Source organism: Hemiscyllium ocellatum, chromosome 24 (genome assembly GCF_020745735.1).
Source record: "Hemiscyllium ocellatum isolate sHemOce1 chromosome 24, sHemOce1.pat.X.cur, whole genome shotgun sequence".
Classification (NCBI taxonomy): Eukaryota; Metazoa; Chordata; class Chondrichthyes; order Orectolobiformes; family Hemiscylliidae; genus Hemiscyllium; species Hemiscyllium ocellatum.
This window is the reverse complement of record NC_083424.1, coordinates 48,387,613-48,413,684: the sequence shown is the minus strand read 5'-3', so window position 1 is coordinate 48,413,684 and position 26,072 is coordinate 48,387,613. Positions and strand designations below refer to the sequence as shown.

General features: G+C 39.8%; 1 protein-coding gene across 3 annotated transcripts in view; it reads right to left on the bottom strand.

The window, feature by feature from the left end:
• Positions 1–862: 862 nt before the first annotated feature.
• Positions 863–26,072, bottom strand: part of LOC132827187 (paxillin-like) — a 161,671-nt gene continuing 136,461 nt past the window's right edge. For all 3 annotated transcript variants that reach the window (XM_060843768.1, XM_060843767.1, XM_060843766.1), the window contains exons 8-12: positions 13,338–13,520; positions 12,153–12,326; positions 11,363–11,444; positions 6,829–6,977; positions 863–2,681 (exon numbers count right to left, since the gene is read on the bottom strand). In XM_060843768.1, the coding sequence (XP_060699751.1) occupies positions 2,415–2,681; positions 6,829–6,977; positions 11,363–11,444; positions 12,153–12,326; positions 13,338–13,520 (855 nt within the window). In that variant the 3' untranslated portion in view covers positions 863–2,414. The remainder of the gene's footprint in view (positions 2,682–6,828; positions 6,978–11,362; positions 11,445–12,152; positions 12,327–13,337; positions 13,521–26,072) is intronic.

Sequence of the window (26,072 nt, the reverse complement as noted above, 5' to 3'; positions counted from 1 at the left end):
TGTTAAACTGAGCTCTCAAGTGGACATAAAAAAAAACAAATCATTACTTTGAACAGAACCAGGAGGGTTAAGCTTGATGTCCTAGCCAAAATATACCTCTCATCATGCCACAAATTACCTCATTCTCAAGCTCTTGATATGGGAGTGTGTTGAGCACAAACTGGCTTCTGCACTCCAAGTTGCAACAATGACTAACTTCTTCAGCACTTCATTGGCTGCAAGACACTTTGAGACATCCTGGGATCATAAAAAATACTATATAAATGCATTAATGCTGTTAGCCTCAACAACTTCATATGTTAAGTTGCACCTTCTGACCACTCTTTAGGTAAGGAAGTCTTTTCCTGAAATCTTTATTAGCTTTGTTGAAAATGCATTTCTTTGTGAAATCAAAACTCATGTTTTCCTTCTGCAGCATATTCTTGTGAACTTCAGAACTCTTGAAACTCCTCTGTCATTTCTTCCACATTCTCTGCACACTTTGAAAGGTTAAGTTCAACTTTGAGTAATTGTTTCATTCCAAATTAAAGTCATATTCTCTTCTAACTAAAGACAATGCTTCAATAGCATAAAGCCCAACACATTCCCAACTCACCTTAATTCCAAACAGGAGACACATGGATTAATATCATCAACTCTATCCCTCTCCATTGATGCTGCCAAACCAGGTGAATTTCTCCAGCACCTCCTATTTGTTATTTCAGATCTCCAGCATGCACAGTATCAGAAGCAATGCTTTCATATTTCTAATTCCAAATATACACAATTCATCTGCATCTTCCAGGCAGACAACTTAAGGATAGATCATTGTGTACCAATATCAGAATTCCTGTATTAACAGGCAAAAAACAAATCCAACAAATAAAGTGAAAAGCAACTTTTATTGGCAAAAAAAAACAAAAGATTATATGTGCAAGCCATGATTAAAGATTGTACAAGATGTGGTTAAACACAGGTAATTAATTATCATTGATCAGGGGGCAGGAATCAGGACTATTTCCTTACATTAGTTTCTTTCATTCTTACATGATTCCCTTTGGTTTAATGGCAGATTGAACTCAATGCAATGTAAACACTGGTTTAATTAGGCTTCAGTTGGACTGATTGCACCTGATCAAAATGGCACTACAATGATTATAACCTCTGTTGTTATCATCATTCTTTTTAAAAGTGAATTATTCATAAGATGAAAGATAAAATATTATAACACATTTTCAGGGAAGACCCAAAAGCTCCACAGCAGGAATTAAGACTTCTCATAAAAAGATAAATTATTGGCAAATTAGGCAATGGAGGAACTTGATAAAAATACAGCAGGCTCACAAATGTAAAATGTCCTGTTCGTGGACTTTGCTTAGGACATGCCTCAAAGACTAAAACCAGTTTTGTGCTATAAAAGATTGAACAGCAATGTCCGGTCTAACAGTCCTTCGGGTTTTCCAATTAAGAATCAGTCATTAGTATTGTAAGAAAGCACAAAAAATACCAACTCTATAATGTGCTAGCATCTCCTACACATCTGATGTGCAGCTTACAAAAGTGGTTGCCATGGTTTTAAAATCACAAAGCTCTAAAATGAAAGTTCAGAATTCCAAGACATATTTGATAACTGAACCCAGAAGATAAAAAGGTACAGTACTGTAAAGTTTCTATCAAATACAGGAGGCTCTCCTGTGCACCTACATAGAACAGTGAGATTGTGGCCATTGCTGAGAAATATTATTGCTTCTGTTACAATCAAAGGCATTACTGATATCATGGAGAAACTGGTGTACAACAAAGTGAACTTTCTCAAAAGATACCTCTGCTTTCCAGTACCATCATCCACATTTCACAAAGCTTCTTGGAGACTTGCTTCCAGTTTAACTGGGATCATTTTAGGGTTGCTCTGGTGTTTTACCAAGTTCTTCAGGGTTTGTTCAGTTATAGTTAAAAGTACTCAGTGTTTAGTTTATCTTTACTACACAAAACCACCAGCATTACATTTACTCTGTATTGCTGTCAGTGATGTTGCGAGGATAAAATGGTCTGTGCAGTTCTAGCAAGAGCTGAACTGAATAGAGATCAATCTTCATCAAGATTTAGTTTCTATTGCCGATTGTGGACTCCATTCATTGGATTCTTCAACCAACCTACAATGAAGGCTACTTTCTTAGAGTCTTTTTTGGGGTGAGGGGGGCGCGGGGAGTGAAAAAAGGGGGCATTATGGCACTCTTACCACCTCATTCAGAAAATTTGATTTTTCTTAGTCTCTAAAGGAAAGGTGATTCATCTAGAAAGTAAGCATTTAGTTCAGTCCAAGATCTGTACAACCCCTATAAGCTGGAGTTGACGCTTCCGTTGGCATGTATGTGGGTGAGAATTTCTGGAATGGCAGGAATGATTGAACTGAACAAGTGGCTGTTGGGATGGATCTAACAAAAGAGCTTGACAAAGCAGTTGTGACAGTAGGGTTTGTCATTTTGTTCCTTGAAGGTGCCCTTATTGAGTTGTTTCAGGCAGAAAGCACAGACAAAATGCTCTGGGTGAAACTTCTTCCCCATGGCAGTGATACACCGTCCTGTGATAGGCTTCTGGCATCCCGAGCAAAGCGAATTGCGACGTTCATGGTAATGCATCTCACAGTATGGCTGCCCCTCATGTTCGAAAAAGCTGCCATTTATAAATGGGGTGAAACATTCCTACAGGTGAAACAGAACAGTACATCTTAAAAAAAATGGAATGTTAGCAGTTTCTCATTAAACATTTTCTAATTACACACAATATAGCCAAGTACTTAGCCACATCCTATCCCCATATCAATACCAATATATCAGAACCTATTCCACAATCTGTTTCCTTATTATCACATCATGGTAACACAAAATTTGTGAAGGCAGGATTAGTACCTCTTTCAATCTAAACAGTGAGAAAACCTAGAAATTATACCATGCAAAATTCTCAAGATTAAGGCTGGAGAAGGGCAGAAAATATACAAGTAAACTTTACTTGGCCTTCAAGGGCTACCTAGCTTACTGAAGACCGGAGGTTGGTTAATGTGGTACCACAATTTAAGAAAGACGATAAGGATAAGCCAAAAAACTACAGACTGGTGGACCTGAGATCGGTCATGGACAAGTTGTTGGAGGGAATCCTGAGGGATAGGATTTACATGCATTTGGAAGGGCAAGGGCAGATTAGGGATAGTCAACATAGCTTCATGTGTGGGAAATCATGTCACACGAACTTGTCTGAGTTTTTTGAATGAACAACGAGGATTGATGAGGGCAGAGCATTGGATGTGATCTATTTGAGCTTCAGTAAGGCATTTGACAAGGTTCCTCATTGGAGACTGGTTAGCGAGGTTAGATCTCATGGAATACAGAGAGAACTAGCCATTTGGATGCAGAACTGGCTCAAAGGTAGAAGACAGAGGGTGGCGGTGGAGGGTTGTTTTTCAGACTGGAGGCCTGTAACCAGTGGAGTACCACAAGGTTCGCTGCTGGGTCTACTACGTTTAGTCATTTATATAAATGATTTGGATGTGAACGCAGGAGGTATAGTTAGTAAGTTTGCAGATGACACCAAAATTAGAGGTGTAGTGGACAGCGAAGAAGGTTACCTCAGATTACAACGGGATCTTGATCAGATGGGCTAGTGGGCTGAGGAGTGGCAGATGGAGTTTAATTCAGATAAATGCGAGGTGCTGTATATTGGGAAAGCAAATCCGAACAGGGTGTATACACTTAATGGTAAGGTCCTAGGGAGTGTTGCTGAACAAATCAACCTTGCAGTTCAGGTTCATAGCACATACATAGGATAGTGAAGGAGGCATTTGGTATGCTTTCCTTTATTGGTCAGAGTATTGAATATAGCAGTTGGGAGGTCATGTTGTGGCTATACAGGACATTGGTTAGGCCACTTTTGGAATATTGCATGCAATTCTGGTCTCCTTCCGACGTTGTGAAACTTGAAAGGGTTATGAAAGTATTTACAAGGATGTTGCCAAGGCTGGAGGATTTGAGCTATAAGGAGAGGCAGGACAGGCTGGGGCTGTTTTCCCTGGAGTTTCGGAGGCTGAGGGGTGACCTTATAAGGTGTACAAAATCATGAGGGGCATGGATAGGATAAATAGACAGTCTTTTCCCTGGGGTGGGGGAGTCCAGAACTAGAGGGCATTGGTTTAGGGTGAGAGGGAAAAGATATAAAAGAGACCTAAGGGGCAACCTTTCCACGCAGAGGGCGGTGCGTATATGGAATGAGCTGCCAGAGGGCGTGGTGAAGGCTGATATAATTGCAACACTTAAAAGGCATCTGGATGGGTATCTGAATGGGAAGGGTTTGGAGTGATATGGCCAAAGTGCTGGCAGATGAGACTAGATTAGGTGGGGTATTGGTTGGCGTGGATGAGTTGGACCAATAGATCTGCTTCCGTGCTGTACATCTCTGATTTACGACTTGTTCAAAGGTATATAAGGTTACATGCGTAGGACTCCCAATGCAGATACAATGAATAGATGAATATAGCACCAGTCTGAACAATCAAGGGTGAAAGAGAGAAACACACAATACAGAATCAAGCCAGAAGACTTAACACTGAACGTTTTTATTATATTGTTAATAACTGGCAGGATTGAGACAACAATTTCTTATTCCTTTTTAAACATGATCCCAGGCAGGGGGATGAAAGAGCACTTTGTTTTCCCAAGTACTTTTTCTGTTCTCCCAGACAGACCTTTAATACCTTACTGGAAATGATCGAGGACGAATTCTGGCACATATTCAGACCACCACTGACAATACAACACTGATCGAAATCATCGTGGACCTCAACTAAACTTCAAATCATCAAAAAACCCCAAAGAGCTGCAGTTCTTTGCTGGTAATCAGAAACAAAATCAGACACGGCCGGAAAAGCTCAGCTGGTCTGGCAGTATCTGTGCAGAGAAAGCAGTGTTAAGGTTTCGAGTCCAGTGACCCTTCTTCAGACTGAAGTTCTTTGGATTTTTATTTGGTGATGTGAAGTTTGGTTGAGGTCATGAGCAGCCAGACCTATTGAGCTTTTCCAGCAATTTCTGATTTTGTATAAACCAAACCAAATAAAAAAAATGACCTCTCATTAGAGGAAGATCTTTGGAAGCTATATAAAACATGAATTTTGTTTTAGTGATCCTTATTTGCAGTGATCATAGAAATATATATTCAGTTGCCAAATCCCATTATATATTAATAGGATTTTCTAACAAGCACTGAATGTTTTTGTGCTGCAGTCTCCCACTGATGTTGAACAGATAAACTCTACTACTATTACAATTGTTATTTTGAATAATAAATAGGTAAACAGCTCCTTATCCTTTTTTTAACTGATCAGTGACTTAATTATTTTAGTCCTCGTTTTTTTTCAATAACTTACACACTGGAAGCAGTCAGGTTGAAGCATTGTGCAACACCTAGCTATACCTTCAGTTTAGAATTAACAGTGATTCCAACATTCTGAGCAGTGCATCAAATAGCAGTAAGAAATACCTTCCCAGCATTAACCAGCCATACTCAGCTACCACCCACAATGACACTATCTGGATTGTGCTCCAATTTAAATATGAATGTGTTCAAATTACTCATCAGTTCCAATGCAACTCGGTGCCTTAATGGTGTTCTGAATTATTCTGCAGCTACTTCTGTTCTTATTTAATATAATGCATTATTATATTCAAAAGTAAAACTGTTACTAATGTACAACATCTAAGACATAAAATTAGCATCGACAGAAGACTGGCTATCTGGTAGAAAACAGAATATGTTTAAATGAGTCTTTTTCTGATTGACAGGTCTGGTGAGTGGAGGGGTCTATGTTTGTGTCTCTAATTTTTACAAATTACATCAATGAATTGGATGAGGGGAGCAAAGGCAGGTTAACTAAATTTGTGGATGAACAAAAATAGCTTGAAAAGTATGCTGTGAAGATGACATATGGAATTTACATATGGATATAAGTACTTTAAGTGAATATACAATTGTGAAAACATGAAGCTGTTTACTTTAGCGAAAAGAATAAAAACCAGTGTATCACTTCAATGGAGAATGACTGTGGAACTCAGGTGCAGATGGAATTTGATTTCCTGTTACAAACAGTGGGCAAAACAACACATACATAAAGAAAGATGATTTTTTTAAATGTTACAATTTGAACATAAAATTAACAGAAAGTGCTGGAGACATTCAGTAGGTCTGATAACTCTGTTTGCTCTCCACAGATGTTAAGATAATGATGAACCCGTTGTCTGAAGGATCACTGAACTTGAAGCGTAACTCTATTTTCCTCTCCATAAATGCTGCCAACCCCTCTTCACCACCCTGCCCCTGCCACCCACTTTATCTGCAGATCTCCCCATACCCATTCCCAGTTCTGAAGAAGGGTTACACCTGAAACATCGACTTCTCCACCTCCGGATGTGGCCTAGCTTGCTGGGTCCTCCTAGCCTCCTGCCTGTCTACTGCCGAGTTTCCCAGGGTCTACCCTTATCAGACAGAGAATTTCTTTTCTCTCTCAAAAGGTTTGTGCAACTTTGGAACTCTCTCTTGCTTCAGGAAGTGAAGAAAGCAGGACGTGGGGAAAGCTATTGAGTAGTTATAAGACAAAGGTGGATAGATTCTTAGCAGGCAGGTGAATAAATGGTTATTGGGGTTGATAGGAATGCAGAATTCAACACACAAACAGATCAACCATGATACTTTTGAATGGCAGAACAGATCCGAGAAGTCAAATTGCCTATTTCTGCTCCTACATGGTATATTCATACAATTTTACCAGTAATCAGTTTTCAGCCAGGATCTTTTAACTTTTCTTACCCGACAGACAAAGCACTCTGGGTGCCACAGTGAATTGAGGGCTGAGATATAGTTTTCCAGAATAGCCCGTGCACAGCCACCACACTTAGGGGCAAACATATCAAAGTAATCTTTGCGACAATAGGCCTTTCCATCTTTTTCATGGAATCCTGCATTCAAAAGAAAGCAAAGAAAGAAGCATTTGAGACAATCTCAGTTTCACATTATAACCTAATAAAATTTTCAATGATATTCTTACTGTTCTTGAAGCCACGCAGATTAAAACTATAATTGCATAGTATGTCTTCATAAAATTACCTATTGTGAGCTAGAACTAATGGAAGATGCATCTAGCAAAAATCCCCAAATCCAAGTGCAATGCTCTGAAAATATGATAAGAAATTTTTGTGCAGTTACAGAAGGTAAATACCAGGAGTTAATACCAAATAAAGTAACATACAGGATAATGCCACTATCACTCCCAAGATAAGTGCATCACTAGACTAATGCTTCAAAGATATTCTTGACTGCCCTTTCCATTCTAAAGATATAGCTGCACTGAAGTGGTAAGTGTTGTTGCTTGATTTGTTTTTGGTCTTCAAGCACATTTCAGTGGAAAAGAGATATAATATCAAATTACAGTTCATATTGTAAAAAAATGATATTTTTGTTTAAATTTTCCTCAATAAAATGAGAGCTTAGCTAAATTTCAGATGAGTCAGATCAAATGGAGTAAACGATTGGAATGAGAATATTTTCCTTCTTTTATGATTTGCAGCAAAATTATCTGCTATTTATAATCACATGTTCATATTTACAATTTCCCTCAAAATAGAAGAAATTTTCCACTCTAAAGAAGTTAACATGCATTAAATTCCACACTCTTGGGAATTGTTCAGCACAAGAAAGTGATATTTGCTCATGTTTTCTCCATTATGAAAGCATCTGACTCAGGCAGGAATGAAAAAAAAATCACCCAAAACTATTTTCAAACAGTATTATTATTGTCAAGCTTCATTTGTGTGAAAATTAATTTCTCCTGGGCTGCAGACTGTGACTGAGAATGTGATACATTCGAGGATAAAATGTAAACTGCAGTGTTATTTGATACTGACAAACACAGCCGAGATTAGCCTGGTTACATATAATGACATTTAAATGAAGCAAAAGCATTTGTTTCTGTTTTATTGGTAATCACAGATCAGTTTTTTAAAATGATTCTCCTACCTATAAAAGAATGAGAGGCTGAAATAACTATCTAATTTTTCTTAACATAAAAAAAGTAGAATGGTCACAGGTTAGAATTATATTTATTGCCATGTTTAAAAATACAGTGAAAAGTGTTTTTTGCGCGTTATTCACCAAGTGTCACCATGCTCCGGCGCCATCTTGACACACTGAATATAATGCAATATTTTACTACAATAGAGTTCATCTTTCTCTCTTCTTGTTCATCCTCTGCTGTTCCTCCAGTTGCTGCTTGACATCAGACTGACTCTCTAAAACAGGCTCTGAGGTAAGACCTCCACTACTGCCGCTCCTTCGTCCACCCTTTCCAAGCTGAGCCATGGGTCTGAGGGTGTGTGTTTTCATACCTCCTACCCATCTGATGCTCCTATTTGCTCTGCCACAGGCCATCAGGGTCCTGCACGCTCCCTTTCACTGACGCTTCTGCTCTTCCAGACACCTGGGCCTAGCTGCAAGTCTGGGCCGGCAGAGTCAGCCTGAGACCTGCTGGGAACGGGGCTGGGAAGGAGCCGTGTCTGGCTTGTCCTGGCATTGCTGCCACTATGGCCCACCACCAGCCGGAGGTGGATGAGTCCCAGGCTTCTTGGAGTTAATCTTAGAGCTCGGCCAAGTGGAACTGAACAGGAATAAAGAGTGATGCAAACTGAATGAGGAAAGGAGAGATTTACAAGCAAGCTATTTTTATATAATAATTTAGATTAGAGGAAAACCCCTCCATTAGAATTCTCAGGAAAAAAACATTTACTAATGGTCTACATGAAAAATAAACCTGTGCACGTGCCTGCCAATGTTCACAACAATCATTATCCCCACATTAATAAGAAATCTTAAATCAAGGAAATATTTGATTGGCAGTTGGCAATTCTATGCAGATTGATTTAGTAATTGGCAACATTTAAGAAATATTCTGGGGGGATCGAAGATGGCGGCAACTCAGCAAGTCTGAGTCTATAGTGCTCCTCCCAAGACCTAGGCAAAGTGGGCCACCCTCCTCCACCACACTCACCAAATCAATTAAAAATAGTTTTTACTTAATGTCATTAGTGGTTTAGTACAAAATTCAAACAGTTCAGTCTCCTGTAAAAATGACTGGGGGGGAAAGGAGCCCGCAGTTCTCAGCAGGCAGGAGCCCCTCCCCCACCGTCTCCAGCTGCAGCAGAGGTGTCCGCAGCTGCCCCGGGGGACTTATCTACTGTGGCGAGCCTTGCAGAAACAATCTCCAAACTCTATGCGAAGATCGATGCTCTCATAGAAGAGTCCCGAAGTCAGTGGAATTCATCTCGGCCGCGCTACAAAAGCACGGCCAAGACATCGAAGAAATTGAATGCCGAGTCATAGGGACTGAGCTAAAGGTCGCGACCTCCGAGGCCATTGCAGAATCGGCTGTGGGTCGGGTCTGGACTCTCAAGCAGCAAGTCCAGACCTTAGAGAATCACACTGACGACCTCGAGAATTGAGGTCGTCGAAAAAATATTCGTTTGTTGGGCCTTCCTAAACGGGAAGAAAGCGGCCAGCTTACAAGGTTCCTTGAACAGTGGCTTCTGCAGTTATTGAATCTGGAGGCTGGATCAGGCCAGGTAAGGGTAGAATGGGCCTACTGGGTTACAATGCGCGGGCCCGGCTCAAACCAGCGCCCCTGCCCGGTCCTGTTCCAGCCGCAGAGCTATAAGGTGAGGCAGATGCTCTTGGAAGCCTCCAGAAATCTTGGGAAAGATCCCAAGCCATGATTTATACAGGATCCAAGATTATGTTATTTCATAATCTAGCTTTGGTCCGAAAGAGGGAGGCATCTGATGAAGCAAAGAAGCGTTTAAGGGATTTAAACATTCAATACTCCTTGCGCTACCCAGCTATACTACGCTTTAGCCATGAAGGGTCCGTGTATAACTTTGGATCACCGGAGAAGGCCAAGGAACCTTTGGATTCTCTTAGACAAATTAAAAGAGTTAATTGATGTTGTTTTGTCCTACCCCCACCCCGGTTTACCCATTTTTTTTTCCTTTCATTATCTTACTGTTTAATATTATCTCTGGGAGCGGTGGGAAGAATGGTTTATTTATTCATCCTTTACTTAGTCAGGGGTAAATGTAGGGGAATGGGTCTGGGTGGGTTACTTTTTGGAGGGTCAGTGTGGACTTGCTGGGCTGAAGGGCCTGTTTCCACACAGTAGGCAATCTAATCTAAAGTGATGCGATGTATTGAATAAAAAACTAGATTGCTGTTAAGCTGAAAAAAACTACAGTAAGGAAGTTATAAGGGAGCTCTACATAATATTAGTTAAGTCACAGCTCTGTACAATTCTGACCACCACATTATAGGAAGGATGTAACTGAACTAGAAGGATGCAGAGGAGTTCCGCCAGGATTTTACTTGGCTGGAGCAATTTGGCTATAGGCTTGGATTGCTTTCCTTAAAGCAGAGAAGCTGAGGGGGAACATGATTGAAATGTACAAAATTATGAGAGGCATAGGTAAATCGGGAGTAACTTCTCCCTTTATGAGAGTGCTCAATAACCAGGAGGCAGTTTTAAGTTAAGGAACAGGAAGCTTAGAGGGGATTGAGAAATTTTTTTTCATCTAGAGGGTGGTAGACATCTGGAACTTATTGTCTAAAAGAGTGGTGAATGCAGAAACCCTCAAGACATACAAGTTATATTTATATTAGCATTAAGAAGTGCCACAGGACATAACAGTAAGGGCCAAATGCTGGAAAATGGAATTAGTATAGATAGATTACCATTGCAGATATGATAGGCAAATGATCTTTTAAGTGCTGTAAAAGCTCTATGACTATTTGAAAACCAATAATTGACTTGATTAAATAACGTAATGTGGAATACATTTATCATTCCATAGACTGGATTTCAAAGAATCTTAAACCATTTGGCTAACATTTTGCATGTGCATTCAAGTAGAAGTTCACAATGTATATGATTGTATACATTTCCTTGGATACATGTTAAATATTATTCTTAAGCTTCAGTTTTTAGCAAAAAAGTTTGAATTATTTAAAAGAAAAAGTTGGTCCAAATAGTCTGAAATTTCTTCGAGCGCAGTGTCAGTATGCAAGTTAAATGTGACAAGTAGTTTTCTCATTGGAATCCGTTCTGATTCATTGAAGCATGAAAATGCTGTCTGGCCTGGCCAACACAGAATATGGTCAGCAATGAAGTGACATAGAGTTAAACTGATTCTAGAATACATGGTATGTTAGCAGTTATACTGCAAGATGCTAACAAAGAATTTAGAATGGTCAATTTAGCATTTAGAATGATGATGCAAAAAGCACACTAAAGACAGCATTATACCATCTGGTCCAAAGAAGGCTCCGCACTGGGCACAGAAGAAATGTTCAGGATGCCAAGTTTTATCCAGTGCTGTCACCACTTTCTGTAACACAGAAAACAATGAGAAGACATGAGTTAGAACAAAGCCAAATGCATCCACTTTGGATGATACTGCAATGTTACATGGTTCCACTACACTGTCCTCATTCTTCACAAGAAAAACCATAGCTCCAAAGTATTACTTTTCTATCGAGTAGATTTGGCATTACAACATGGGATTGAAATAAACCCATTTCTAAAATCAAAACAACGATATGTGAGTACTCCTTTCCTGCGGGAACAGTATTTTTGGGGGATACTGAAATAGTTGTTATACTATCGACTTGGAGCTCTGTTTATATTTGTCACTTGCAAATGAAATGTCAAGTTATTTATATAGAATCCCTACAGTGCATAAAGAGGCCATTCAGCCCATTGAATCTGCAGCAACCTTCCAAAGAGCATCCCACTCAGACCAAATCCCCCATCCTAACCATGGAAAATCCATCTAGTCTGCGCATCCCTGAAAACTATGGGCAATTTAGCACAGCCAGTCCAACTAACCTGCACATCTTTGGACTATGGGAGGAAACCGAATCAGCTGGAAGAAACCCACGCAGACACAGGGAGAACGTGCAAACTCCACACCGTAAGTCACTCAAAGCTATAATCAAGCCTGGGTCCCTCACGCTGTGACGCAGCTGTGTCACTCTCATTTTTCAACCCATTACAAGATTAACTCTTCCATTTTGAATGCATTTAAGATGCTTACATCCAGAATGGGTCCATTGCAGTAGTAACAGCGGGGGGAGAATAGATTGTGGTAGTCTTTCTCACAGTATGGCTGTCCATCTCGCTCAAAGAAATTTCGAGAACCAATCTCTTCTTGGCAATGGGTACAGACAAAGTGCTCTGGATGCCAGGTACGACCCATCGCTGTAACAACCTGACATTGAATAAACAGAATTTAAAATATTTTACAAATGTGCAACAAACAGTTTCATTAAAATTACACAACATTTGAAATAGTTCAAAGGCATATAATTGTTCAGACAAAAGATATATCACAAGGAAGCAGATTGCTACACTTCTAGAGAAAGGAATATTACATATTTTTAGAATACAACATTGCTTCTTTTGATGAATGGAACGCATCTCAAAATGAATAACGTGACTTTTCACAGATGCTGGTAACCTGTGTAATTCCTGAATTTTTAGATTAGATTAGATTAGATTACTTAGTGTGGAAACAGGCCCTTCGGCCCAACAAGTCCACACTGACCCTCTGAAGAGGGATCTACCCAGACCCACTCCCCTACATTTACCCCTTCACCTTACACTATGGGCAATTTAGCGTGGCCAATTCACCTGACCTGCACGTTTGGGCTGTGGGAGGAAACTGGAGCAGCCGGAAGAATCCCACGCAGACATGGGGAGAATGTGCAAACTCCACACAGACAGTTGCCTGAGGCAGGAACTGAACCCAGGTCTCTGGTGCTGTGAGGTAGCAGTGCAACCACTGTGCCACCGTGCCGCCTAACTGTTTTAAACAGGTCAGCTGTTTCAAAACACAGTTACGTTTATATGGACATTACTGGTGCACTGAAAAGACTGGTGCCAGGATAGGATATTTTCTAATCAACCTGTTCACAGATGTTATTAAATACCTAGAACAGGTGGGACTTGACCTTGGGTCCCCTAGTTCAAAGGTAGGGGCACTACCAGTGCACAAGAGCCTGACTGTCATGGATAATTTTTAAACAAGACAGCACACAGCAGCATTCAATCCTCTGCCTCATCAACAAGTATTTTTAATACAAAACAGACATCGGTTTGAGCAGCATTGTGTTAAAAGTAGCAATGTTGGACTCAAATATCAAACTATTAGTGCCAACCCAGCAACACTGACCATTTCTACTGACATTGCTGGTGCATTCCAAATTCTATGCGATCTCACCTGCCCAGCAATAGGCTTCTTGCATGCAGCACACACTCCTTTTGCAACAGTCGCAACTCCCAACTTATTCAGTCCAACATGCAGTTCATCCAGCATGTTATCGAGCTGGCTTCCAGCTTTTTGAGGCCCTGCTACTGTGGAAGAACCACCATGCTTTCCTTTAGATCCTGACTGTGTCATCATCTGTAAAGAGAAAAAGGCAGAATAAAAGTGGTCATGTTAACTAGTCAATATTTTGCCATTAGGCTATCAACTACTCAGGTGATTTTATTCTGAGGTGTGCTATATCACTGAAATTAATCTTAACCACACATATTTTAATGGTTCATTTTCCATTTTTTAGAAACAGCAGCTATCATTCTTCAGAGGAGTTTACTTTAGAAACAATGACAATGCAAACTTCCCTTTTAATTATTTTAACAAGAGAAGGACCATGACCTTCGTGGCATAAATATCCTTGCAATAATTAAATCTCTCTTTTGCTTTACTATTAAATAGGACAGGCCTTTTGTTATCACTTTGTGCCTGATTGAGGAACCTGGTGTTAAGAGGGAAAGGTCATTGCCACCCATCTTTTCTTACCTCCAACCTTTAGCTCCCTCACCTCTGGCCAGATGTCCTTGGTGGATGCATAACCAACAGCTGTTACTCCTGAGTAGTACTGATGGCAATGAGGAGCTGTCAGTCTCTGAATGGCTGGCAGCTCTTGATGGGCTGGGCTTGGGGAACTAGCAACCCCAATCCCATGGAAGACGCAATGGGAGCCACTTCAGGCTTTTCTATTAGAACCAACGGGGCATTCCCATTGGGCAAGATCCCTGTCAGGCTGACTAACTCTGGCACTGTATTTTACTTAGCAACACACAATGATTTATTTGAGTGGTTAATACACAAACATATAAATTATGCCCCTCACCATAAAATTTATGCTATAACTCCACACAATCAAAATTATGCACAAGGGATATTTAGCCTTGTTAATGCATTTGTAAGTTCATAAAACACTTAGCCAGATGCTGAATAGAGAATTGCTGGACTATTCTGTTCAATCAATAAAGGCTATCAATCAAGTACTGCCTGGTATTAAAGTCTTCCTGGGTTAGAATTAATCAATGTCAAAATTTGTTGACATGGTATATCTGAACTTTATTGATCAACCTGGATTGGTCAGCGATGAGCCTTTATGTTTTGGTGCATAAGATGGGAAAATTTTTGTTATATATAGTGTTAAAAATCACAACACCAGTTATAGTCTAACAGATTTATTTGGAAACACTAGCTTTCGGAGCGCTGCTCCTTTATCAGGCAAACCTGTTGGACTATACCCTGGTGTTGTGTGATTTTTAACTTTGTACACCCCAGTCCAGTACTGGCATCTCCAATTCATATATTGTGTGTGCCATGAATCACAGTCTATAAGATGGATAAAATATTGACATTAAAATGTGTTTTAAAATGAACCATTCACTCTGAAAATAATAAATTAACCCCGTTTTAAAACAGGGTCTGAAAAGTTACAAACTGAAAATGCAGAAAGTGCTTCTAAGACACACTGGGTACAGAAAAAGTGTTCTCAAAGAGGCTAGACTGATTAAGTATCTTTAGAATTTCCAGAACGTCCAGCATCAAAGCTAAAGTCTGTGGAATACCTACCTTATTTCCTCACTGCAGAACTTGGATGAAGTTGAACATGGGGATATAGCCAAAGCAGATGGCAAGGACAGAGTAACCAGAAGATTACTGATTTAATTTTATATCCATTTAAAAGCAAGAGTTTCTCTCCCCTCCTTCATGCTTGCATTCATTGCTCAGAGTACAAATTACAGGAATTGGAACATCATGTTGAGGTTGTACAGGATATTGGTGAGGCCACTTTTGGAGAACTGCATACAGTTTTGGTTACTCTGCTATAGGAAGGATACTATTAAATTGAAGAGATTTCAAAAAAGATTTACCAAGATGTTGCTGGCACTAGAGGGTTTGTGTTATAATGACTTGTTGCATAGGCTGGGACTTTAGTCACTAAAGCTTAGGAGGTTGAGGGTGACCTAATACGTTTATAAAATCATGAGGGGCAAAGATAAAGTGAATAACAAATGTCTTTTCTCTAGGATGGGGGAATCTAAAACAAGGAGGCATACTTTTAAGGTGAGAGGAGAATGACTTAAAAGGAACCTAAGGGGAAACTTTTTCACAGAGGATGGTTCGTATATGGCATGAACTGCCAGAGGAAGTGGTAGACGTAAGTATAGTTTTAACATTTAAAAGATGCTTGGACAGGTAAATGAATAGGAAAGACTTAGAGCAATATGGACCAAATGCAGGCAAACAGGACTAGTATATTTTGGGAAACTTGGTCAGCATGGACGAGTTGGACTGAAGGGTCTGCTTCTGTGCTGTATGACTTTAAGACGCAATGACACTTTTCTTCTCTTGCTTGTCACGAACAACTTTTTAAGATGTTGCCTCAATTATGTTACAGTGACAGACACGTGCTCCATTGAAATCCTCCCCCCCCCAGTCCCTTGTTACAGCTCAGCGCTTTGTCAGTGGACATCAGACAGATCTGTAATGCACACACCACCAAGAGCTGGAAAGCTAATTAGTGAAGAATCTGGCCAAGAAATAACATTACATAAAAAGCAAATTTCAAAAGATAGAAGAGCAGGACATGAGTTCTAATTTTTAAGAAGGTCTTACAGGAGAAGTAATCAGCATTTATGTTACCTATACTTCAGTGTTGTACGACAATGAATGAAGGAAGAATCTCACATTTATTAACAGAAGACACATCACAACTCTGTCCCATTCATTAAGCTAGATAGTATAATTTCAGTGATTAACTAAATTACTAAAAAAGTCATCTGAATACTTATTTTACAACATTTTCAAAGATGACTTTGATAAACCTTCTGTTCTATGTACCTAAGTTACTTTTATGTCCACTAGCCAATATAATGATTTAATGCATTTCTTGATTTCAAAGGTATGCTATTATATGGCAGGGGTTTCCCAGTTTCCACAGAGTGGTTAAGTAGCTCCAATAAAATAGAGCGACCCAGTCATTGAAAAGGCAGTGATATTGTCCATTTGTAACATTATTTACTTCTTTCTTTCACTAATCTTCATAGCATTTCTGCAAATGTATCAGAATGCAGATAATCCATTTTTCAGTAAATAACAGACACACAGTCATCATCTGCTGTATGGTAGTTCAGTATTTTGGAGAGTTATCTTCAGAAAGATACTGGTAGAGATTGAGTCTTGATTAAATGCAAGTAACATTTTGTTGCTGGATGCCTAGCACTTCTTTATTAGATATTTTTCACAGCAAATAACATCAAAGGAATTCCCCAGCCTTCTGCTGAATTACCACCTTTTAACATGCTTAGCTAACTTTCTTCTGATGTAACAGCCTTGACGTAATGAAAGAATTCAAGTAATCCAACTACAGCCAAGTGAAAGTACTCTCTCTAACCTGGAGATTGAAATAATTGAAGAAAATTTCTGATCATTCAGCTGACATCCAAAAAGCTAGTCATCATTTTCACAAGCTAATGTCACAAGAATTCCTAAATTAAGTGTCAACAATAACACTCATAACCTGTGTTGCAACATTTGACTTAACAGCCCTACACAATTATTAAAATATTAAATTTTAAAAACTATTATGAAAAGATAATAAATTAAGCTTTGTGGATATTAGTCTACATTCACTGTTTCTTTTTAAAAATCATGTTCTCGCATATACACACATTTACATTTGGTTTTTGCTGTCGTCCATACATTGAGGGAGGGGCTGGGCGGGGGGGAAGGGCAAATGGATCTGCCCGAACCACAGGATCTCCTTTATGGGATGGAGAATACGGCTTGTTGGTAGCACGGCCTGTGTTGACTGGCTAGAAACGGATCAACAGGAGACAGAAATGAAACAGACAGGATAAAAGAAATTAAAATAAAGCTGCTATAGCAGTATAGAGTGAAAATCAAACATGCAAAATATATTGAAAGATCAGTAGTGCATCCATCACAAAAGGAAATTTTATTTTATGGCCTAGTTAAGCTCCATAATTGATAACCAGCTATGAAGTGTACGAACTAGTTTATTAACCAAGCCTGCTAGATTACTCATTCAAGGTAAACAGTGCTGGAAAACGCTGTATATTGCTCCAGTGACAGCATGTAATATTTCTTGGTGTTGACAAGGCACAATACTCCATAAAATGATAGACTTCTGCCCTATCATTTTTTCTAAAAAACTGCATTTTTGTTCATTGAAATGAAGGGAGCTGATTGGGATCTCCTTCTGTCCAATTTTCAGCACATTATGTTTGGATAGAACGTCCTTTGGCTCTTTCCAGCTATGGAGCAAACTATGCCCAAAATATCTGCAATTGTAAGGTGATGCAAAAAAAAACCTGGAAGGAAAAACAGCTTCCACCAGAATTGCGTAATGCCAGTTCCAACAAGTTGACACAAGAACTTGACACCGTGCTACTGATAGTGACTATTCACAATGTAGTAAATAGCTACTAAGTAAACTACTCAACAATCACCAACTTTCATCTTTAGCATGGCTGGATTAAAAAGTATATAATACGTCTGTTTAAAATGCATTGACATAGAAATTTTTTAATCAGCTACAAAAAGTTTGGCTTTCTGTTTAGCTCAAAATATTCTCTCCTAAACAATTTTAACCTTCCTTTAAAGCTTAAGACTATCCAAGATTTGGATACAATTCCCATTTTGAAAAAGCTCTTAGAGTTATAGTGATGCACAGCATGGAAACAAACCCTTCAGTCCAACTCACCCATGCCGACCAGATATCCCAACCTAATCTCATCCCACCTGCCAGCACCTTGCCCATATCTCTCCAAACCCTTCCTATTCATATACCCATCCAGATGTCTTTTAAATGTTGCAATTGTACTTAACCTCCACACTTCTTCTGGCAGCTCATTCCATACACGTACCACCCTCTGCGTGAACAACTTACACTAATAAGCTCATGTTTGACTCAGTGATTTCTCTCAATCTCAAACTCTGCCAGCCTTTTTCACTTTCCTCTACCTAATTAATGAATGCATTCTCTTTTGAAACTTCAAAATTTAAACTCCACTGTTTTGTATCGTGCTTTTTCTCCTGTGGAGATTTCCATGTAACAACCATGACATACTACAAAGTCTAAGAGTGTGATGCAAGAAAAGCACAGCTGGTCAGCCAGCACCCGAGGACATTGAGCATACGCCCTTCATCAAGAATGAGGCTTGAGGCCAAAGGGGGCTGAGAGGTAAATGGGAGGGGATGGAGCTAGGTGAAAGGTAGCTGGCAATGTGATAGGTAGATGAAGGTGGGGTGATGGTGATAGGTTGGAGAGGAGGGTGGAGTGGATAGGTGGGAAGGAAGATGTACGGATATGAAAGTTCAAAAGGGCAGCACCAAGTTGAAAGGTTGGATCTGAGATATGGGGGATGGGTGGGAATGAGGGAACTGGTGAAATCCACATTGATCTCATTTGATTGGTGTAGGGTTTGGCAGAGGCAGCGGCCCAGGATTTGCATGTCCTTGGCAGTGTGAGAGAGGTAGTTAAAGTGCTCAGCCACAGGGCGGTGGGGTTGGTTAGTGCATGATTCCCAGAGATGTTCCCTGGGATGTTCCACAAGTTGGTATCCTGTCTCCCCAATATAGAGGAAACTACATCGGGAGCAATGGACACAGTAGATGACATCTGTGGAAATACAGGTAAATCTGTGTCAGATGTGGAAGGATCCTTTGGGGCCCTGGATGGAAGTAAGGGGGGAGGCGTGGGTGCAGGTTTTGCACTTCTTGCAGTGGTGGGGAAGGTACCGGGAGTGGAGGGTGGGCTGGTGAAGGGCAACAAGGGAGTCGTGGAGGGAATGGTCTCTCTGGAACACAGATAGGGGTGGGGAGGGAAATATCTCCCTGGTGTTGGGGTCCGTTTGAAGGTGGTGGATGATGCAATGTATGCCATCTGGGATGTTCTATGGTAGAACTGGTCCTCTTGGGAGCAGATGCGGCGGAGGCAGAGTAATTGGGAATAAGGCATAGCGTTTTTAACAGGAGGCAAGGTGGGAGGAGGTGTAGTCCAGGTGGATGTCCGTGTTGAGTCGGTCGCCCACAATGGAGATGGAGTGGTCTAGGAAGGGAAGAGAGGTGTCCAAGACGGTCCAGGTGAACCTGAGGACAGGGTGGAAGATGTTAGTTAAGTTGATGAATTATTGAACCTCCTCATGGGAGCACAAGCTGGCGCCTGCACATTCTTTCACAGGACCCAAGTACTAACATTCTTGGATTATGAATTACACACTTTTCCTTGTAATGTCAAGGATTTTGAAATTCAATCGATATCTGAAAATACTTTCTGATTTAACCTAACACAATCCATGACTTTATTAATTTCCTTCAGAAACAAGTTACACAGGCACACCACCCAACTTGAAATTTCATCTTCACACACAGTGTGAGATACAACTTAATCTGCATCCTGTATTTGCTACTCAGTGTGCATTTCAGAGTTTGTACTCTTAGTTCTACAGAATGACTTATTCAATGTGTGATGTTATTTAGTCAACCTGCCTAGTCACTAGACAGAAATGCAGTTTCCCTGACAGCTGCTTGATTACGCAGACAGTTGTTGGGTTATTCAGGCAGCTGTTATTAAATACAAAAGCCAAGCATTGCAAACACTTGAGATCTGAAATAAAAACAGAAAATGCTGTAAATATTTAGCAATTTGGGTCACATCGGAAGAGAGAGAAACATTTTAAATCAATGACCAATCAGAACAAGAAAAAACCTGAAACGCTTTGTTTCTCTGTCCATAGATGATGCCGCACCTACTGAATATTTCTAGCACTTTTGTTTTTATGTTAGCGGTTAGTGAATTATATTGGAAACAGAGGGCCCAAGATTACTGCAAGTTGCATCCAAAAGAATATCTATTTCTACATAGAATTTAGAAATTTCTAAATGCAGTGGAATTGTGCAGCAATGATTTCATGGTTACAGAGCAAGTTTCTAAAACCTGGAACATTTTACAAGGATAGAATAGTTCTCAATTTGAAACTTATTTTAACTACAGTTAGTACAGTATTCAACCAACGGGGCAGCACTATGCAGACATATTTAAAACCTCAAGTAATTCCTTTGAAAATAGATTCCATTATCTTCAGCATCCCCTTTATGCTCACATCCAATATTTAATACAGTTCAGCATTGTATATTGAACAGCCAGTAGCTGACTCTAAATTTATAATTCAAAGCGCGTGCATAGAACAGAACATGCTGAATTTGAAAAAGATACCCTGCCTTCTCAAAGGATGAAGGTGAAGTGAGTGACAAAGATTCAAAGTTTGCATTCACCTATAAAGAGAAAATGGAAATTGCAATAAATTGGGAAAGGCCAAGTTTACAAATCCCATGAGAGTAAAATTTCACCGCCATTCAATTTCTTAACCTTACAGAAACAAATGTCGCTGTTGGCATTGTAAACAGAAAGCACTACAGATGCTGGAGATCATAAACAAACCAGAAATTGCTGGAAAATCTCAGCAGCATCTGTGGAGAGAAATCAGAGTTAATGTTTCAGGTCCAGTAACTGTTCTTCAGTTCTGAGAAAGGGTCACTGGACCCGAAATTTTAATGCTGTTGGCATTGTGTCAGTTAAATTTCTGAAATAAGCAATTTAATAAGCAAATAGAATCTCAGTCAAATAATACATTCCTACTACTTATATTTAAAAGTGAAACTTTAAACAGTGATCGATTCTTATACCAAACAATGATTTCAAAAATAAAGGGTGCTTTTTAAGACTCAGCCTTCATGTCAGCTAATATGAAAATTCATGTTACTGCTTGAATTCAATAACTTGCATCCTGATGTCACTATGTTACTTCTTACATTTACTGTGACCTTCAGTAAAATGCTAGTTCAGAGTCAATACGAAGAGTCATTTGTTAGTATTATGGTCCCTTTAGTATTAGCTGCAAATTTGGCCAATTTGCACATTAGCTTCTGACTGCAAATCATTGATGTGAATTAGAAAATTAGTTGACTCAGTAATAAACAGGGAACAAATGTTATAAAGTGTAGTAACACACTGTACACAATGTTTATTGTTTAGGTAATTTCAAAGTCAAACAAGCAATTTCTGTTTAGTTACTGCCTTGCTCTTCCCCCAACATTTGTACACTTTCTAGCCAACATTGGTAATATTTTGATAATTCTACAAGATCTGGCTGGGAACATGGGATCATAGGAGTAGTAGACAGTTCAACCCTTCAAGCCTGCTCTGCCACTCTGGCTGATCATCTGTCTCATTCCCAATTTCTGCACTATCCCCACATCCCGATAGTAACTGGAAATCTGTGTCTTGAACTTCCTAAATGACTTAACTTCCAGACTGAGTAGACTGCTCAAAGATTCACCCAAACATAACAAAGTGGCATTTCTAAAAAGATAGAACACTCTAAACTTCATCATCCTAACTACTGCAGCCATCACAGATATAGTAATCTGGATAATAGAGACTAGTTACCATCAAAATGGATCAAAAGTTTTAATGCCTAATTACAATTATAGTATAATGTTCATATGTATAGAATAATTCTAGACATCAGCACATTTCTGAAGCTATATACACATTAAGAAATCAAACTGTATACCTCCAGAGTAAATGAAATACACTAGAAGGAAAATTAAACTGAAGCTGAACCTTTGAGAAATCTTAATTAATCCAATGATATTAAGAAATATCTGTAATCATGAAAGATAAAATACTTCCATGCCTGTGGTTGAAACTGCAGACTGTCTCCATCACTGCTACTGTCATCGGTCTGACAGGCTATTGACACCATGGCTCTAGTGGGTGTAGATGATTGCGGCTCAACCTGGACAGCAGTGGTCTGTACTACAGGTAGAGAAAAGGAACGTGGATGCCTTTCTTGTGTTGAAGTGGACTGTAAAGGGCTTAACGAAGTAGGTGGTAATGTTGAAAGGACAGGTGGCTTCTGATATTCATCAAATGAACTATTCTGCTGAGGTGCAGGCTGAGATCCTGGGAGGATGGAGGTCAATGGGTTAGAAGATTGTTGGGATGGCAAAGGGAGAGGAGGTGGAGAAGGTACAGTGGGAGGAAGTGAGGATGACACAGGGGGAGGGGGTGGGGAAGGCAAAGGAGGAAAGGGTGGGGAAGGTACAAAGGGAGGAGATAGCAGAGAAACTTTCGGAAGTTCGCTCTTTCTTTTATCTTGTTTGACTGGGGGTGAAGGTGAAACGGAATGGGGTGATGGAGTGGAACCCTTCGAAGAAGGAGGGGGTTCTGGAGTAATTATTATCTGGAGAGAAACACACAGCTTTAGTACCAAGAAATAGATATAGATTAAGGGATAATTTCATACATTTCAAGCCAACTTGCACCATGCTTCAAGCTTTTTGACAACATGTTTATGAAAAACAGAGCTCCGCAGTATTTAACGAATACTGAACATACAACTGCAGTAATGCCTACCATTATATCAGTCATGTTGAGCTAAGTTACGAGCATTTTCTTAAGCAAACAGGTCTTAAAGAACCTTCAGCTATGCCACTTGCAAACACAGGTTAGTCTTAGCCTTATAGTAAATATCAAAAACTGAGCAAGGCATGGGTTTGATAAAAAAATAAATTGCAAACACTACTGAAAACAAGCAACATTGATTAAATTCTTTTGCACTATTTACAATCTGGTTAGCATTAAGTAGAAACAACTGAGCTCATAGGAGCGCTACAAAAAAAACCATAGAATTAAGAGTTATACGTAGATCACAGTGACAAAAATAAAACTGTACTTTAAAACCAAACCTACAAATCTCCCACAGAGAACACTGCAAAGGCAGAAAAGCATGTTCTACAATTTTTTGTACATTTGGCTTGGGGGAAGTTATCATCGAAAGTTGCTTCAGTCGACACCAAGCATTTGCAATTACAGCAATTACATTCATTTGATCTGTGCCTCAGTTGCTTTATATACTTTCCTTTGGATGGACACCATCACCTCATCCAACTACAGCTAAATACACAACAAAACTAGCAGCTGATCAAGCAGAAAACCCTATACATGGTTGTACAAACAAATGCACAGAAAACTAATGAGTTCACGGCTCAATCAGAATTGCAACAAATTGTTGAGCAGTCCATGCACAAGACAATATCAATTTTCTCAAAGCATTAAACCTGGTTTCATGCATTTCTTTGTAATAATTTTTCATGCATTCTTCTAACTACCTTCTCAACCACATGAGTTCCCTCCTCATGTTTCCTTACAGGTTTTGAAGTGATGACCAACCCTTCAGTAAGCCAGTCATCCACTTTTCTATTCTTGGGCTCCTTCTTTTCGATTCCCAGTCTGCCATGCAGTTCCTCAATAAGCCTATCCTGAGACACGTTCTTATTAAATATAACAGGCCCAAATTTGCGGCGTGGTACCTCCTCTCGATTCATCGGGTGTACATTTGAAGAATGCTTTGTCCTTTCAATGAGAGATTTCATCTGCACCATAGGGAACATTGCACAGTGAAACCACAATCCTTCAAGTTACACAGATACACTCTTCAAACTTAGCACTCATACTCAGTATATTTACCATGTAGCCTTTACATGTTGCCACGTGCAACACTTACCTTGATGTACCAAAACAATCCAAACTCCTACCAAGTTGAAGAAATGGACGTGCACATTTGACAACAATTAAAGCTTTACCCTTGTAAGCCTAGGCAGAGTGGCTCAAATTTAAATCCTCATGTCTGTGTGCCAATTTCCTGTTTAATTGACTTGATAATAACCAATTCAACCGAATCCAGACAAGGTATGCACAATTTCAACAGAATAATGGTATGGAAACCAGTTCTGAGATTAATTTAAGTGTAGAATCAAATGCATCTCTCAAATCCCACGACAAAGTGGTCTTTGATGTCATTATACCTCCTAAGATCTAGTCCTCTTTGTTAAATGCACTGCATACCAGGGTAACTACCTGCCTGGCAAGCCTTCAAGTATAAAACCCATTGGATGATCAGAGATGCAAATGATTTTCCACACGTTTGAGATATAGTCCATTGTCTGTATCCCACATATGTAGGTGGCACAGAGAGCTCTATCCCAACGAGGGGACACACAAAATTAGACTGACTTTAGTGTTTTTGAGAGTTTGCGATTTGGAAAGTATGGTAAGTAAAGCTCACCTTATTAATACATCCACAAAGCACCCCAATACTAGTAAAGTCATTAAAACAAAGTTAGCATTGGCTGTGATCGGAACAATGTTAAGTGCTTTAAGTTCTGCAAAAATATAATGTCCATTGTCTCGCACTATTCTGACCATGCAGAAATTCATGCAAAAAATCTCTGTAAAACATTCCACATTTAAACTTTCCGCCTGCCTGACTAGAAGCAGAAATCCGTTCCACTGTCAGTATTTGAACTGGAGGTAAATCAAATTGCTTCTCTTGTGCACCCTCATTGGATCGAAGATGCGGTGAGCAATGATACACACCACTTCGTTCTAGTTCCATCTCTCTTTGTTTTGGTTGCTGCTGTGCTGCCTGCAGTACAGACTTTCCATACGACTTGTTTATGCTGAGGAACTTTGTAGAATCTTTTCCTCCAAGTTTGGATCTATCTGTGATACTTTGTTGATACTGTGGTTTGCTAGTGACCTCCATTTTCAAGGTGGAAAGTTCCATCGTATTTGGACACACCGATGCTCTCTCCATTGACACCACCTTCGCTTCAAGGACCTCTTGATTAGTCTCCACATGTTGTTCTGACACAGCCTCAGGATACAAAGCCAACAGTTTATCAATAGCTTCATTCATTTCACCAAAATCACTAATCAAGGATGGAGCAATCTCCTGTTGTTCACTGCTCAAGGTCAGTAGTTTGGACACAGGCCTCTCTGTTTCAGCAACATTTGAAGAACTTGATCTAACTTTTTCTTTCACATCTGTGGTATTCATCTGGCTCCCAGGTTTTTTCTCAGTTTCCACTATCTTCATATCCCTGAGGCTGGTCTTGCCTGATTCAGAAGATTCTGAAATGGGTGGCATCACTAACAGAGAAACATCAGTGCCTGGTTTTGAAACCGCATCTGCATTAGGTGAACTCACTGCGCAAAAGACAGATGGTTGAAGGTCTAGATGGTTGAGCAATGAAGTGGTAGGATTGAGTAATGTGGAAGCAGATGGGTGCAAAGTGCTTAGGTCCTCATCAATGTGCAGCAGCTCTAGTGGACTGGGTGTTCGTGAAAGTGGTGAGGGCAAAGCTGTGTTATTGAGCATAAATTGGGAATTGCAAGACATGGACATCAACACCCTAGCTGTTGATGGCTTAATGACAGGCTGGGCAGCAGCAGACACTAGCAGGGCATCTGAAGCTGAGGTTTCTTGCTTCTCCTCTGGTTCAACACTTACAGTACCAGCCTAAATTGAGGAAAGGAGAGCAACAGAAAGAACAGGGGGAGAAAAAGTAAATTGGACAACAATAAAGAAAATGAATGAAGATGATTTTAATGATGCACTCCTGCCTTTACCTGTCCCCTGCTGAAAGACATCGCATTCCACTCAACCTGTGACAACTCCAAGACACCCAAAGTCCCATCTGTTCTTCTAACGGTTCACCTTGCAGTGGGTTCCCCAGTATTTTATATGCCATTTATTCCTCAACACATCAAGCATGTCA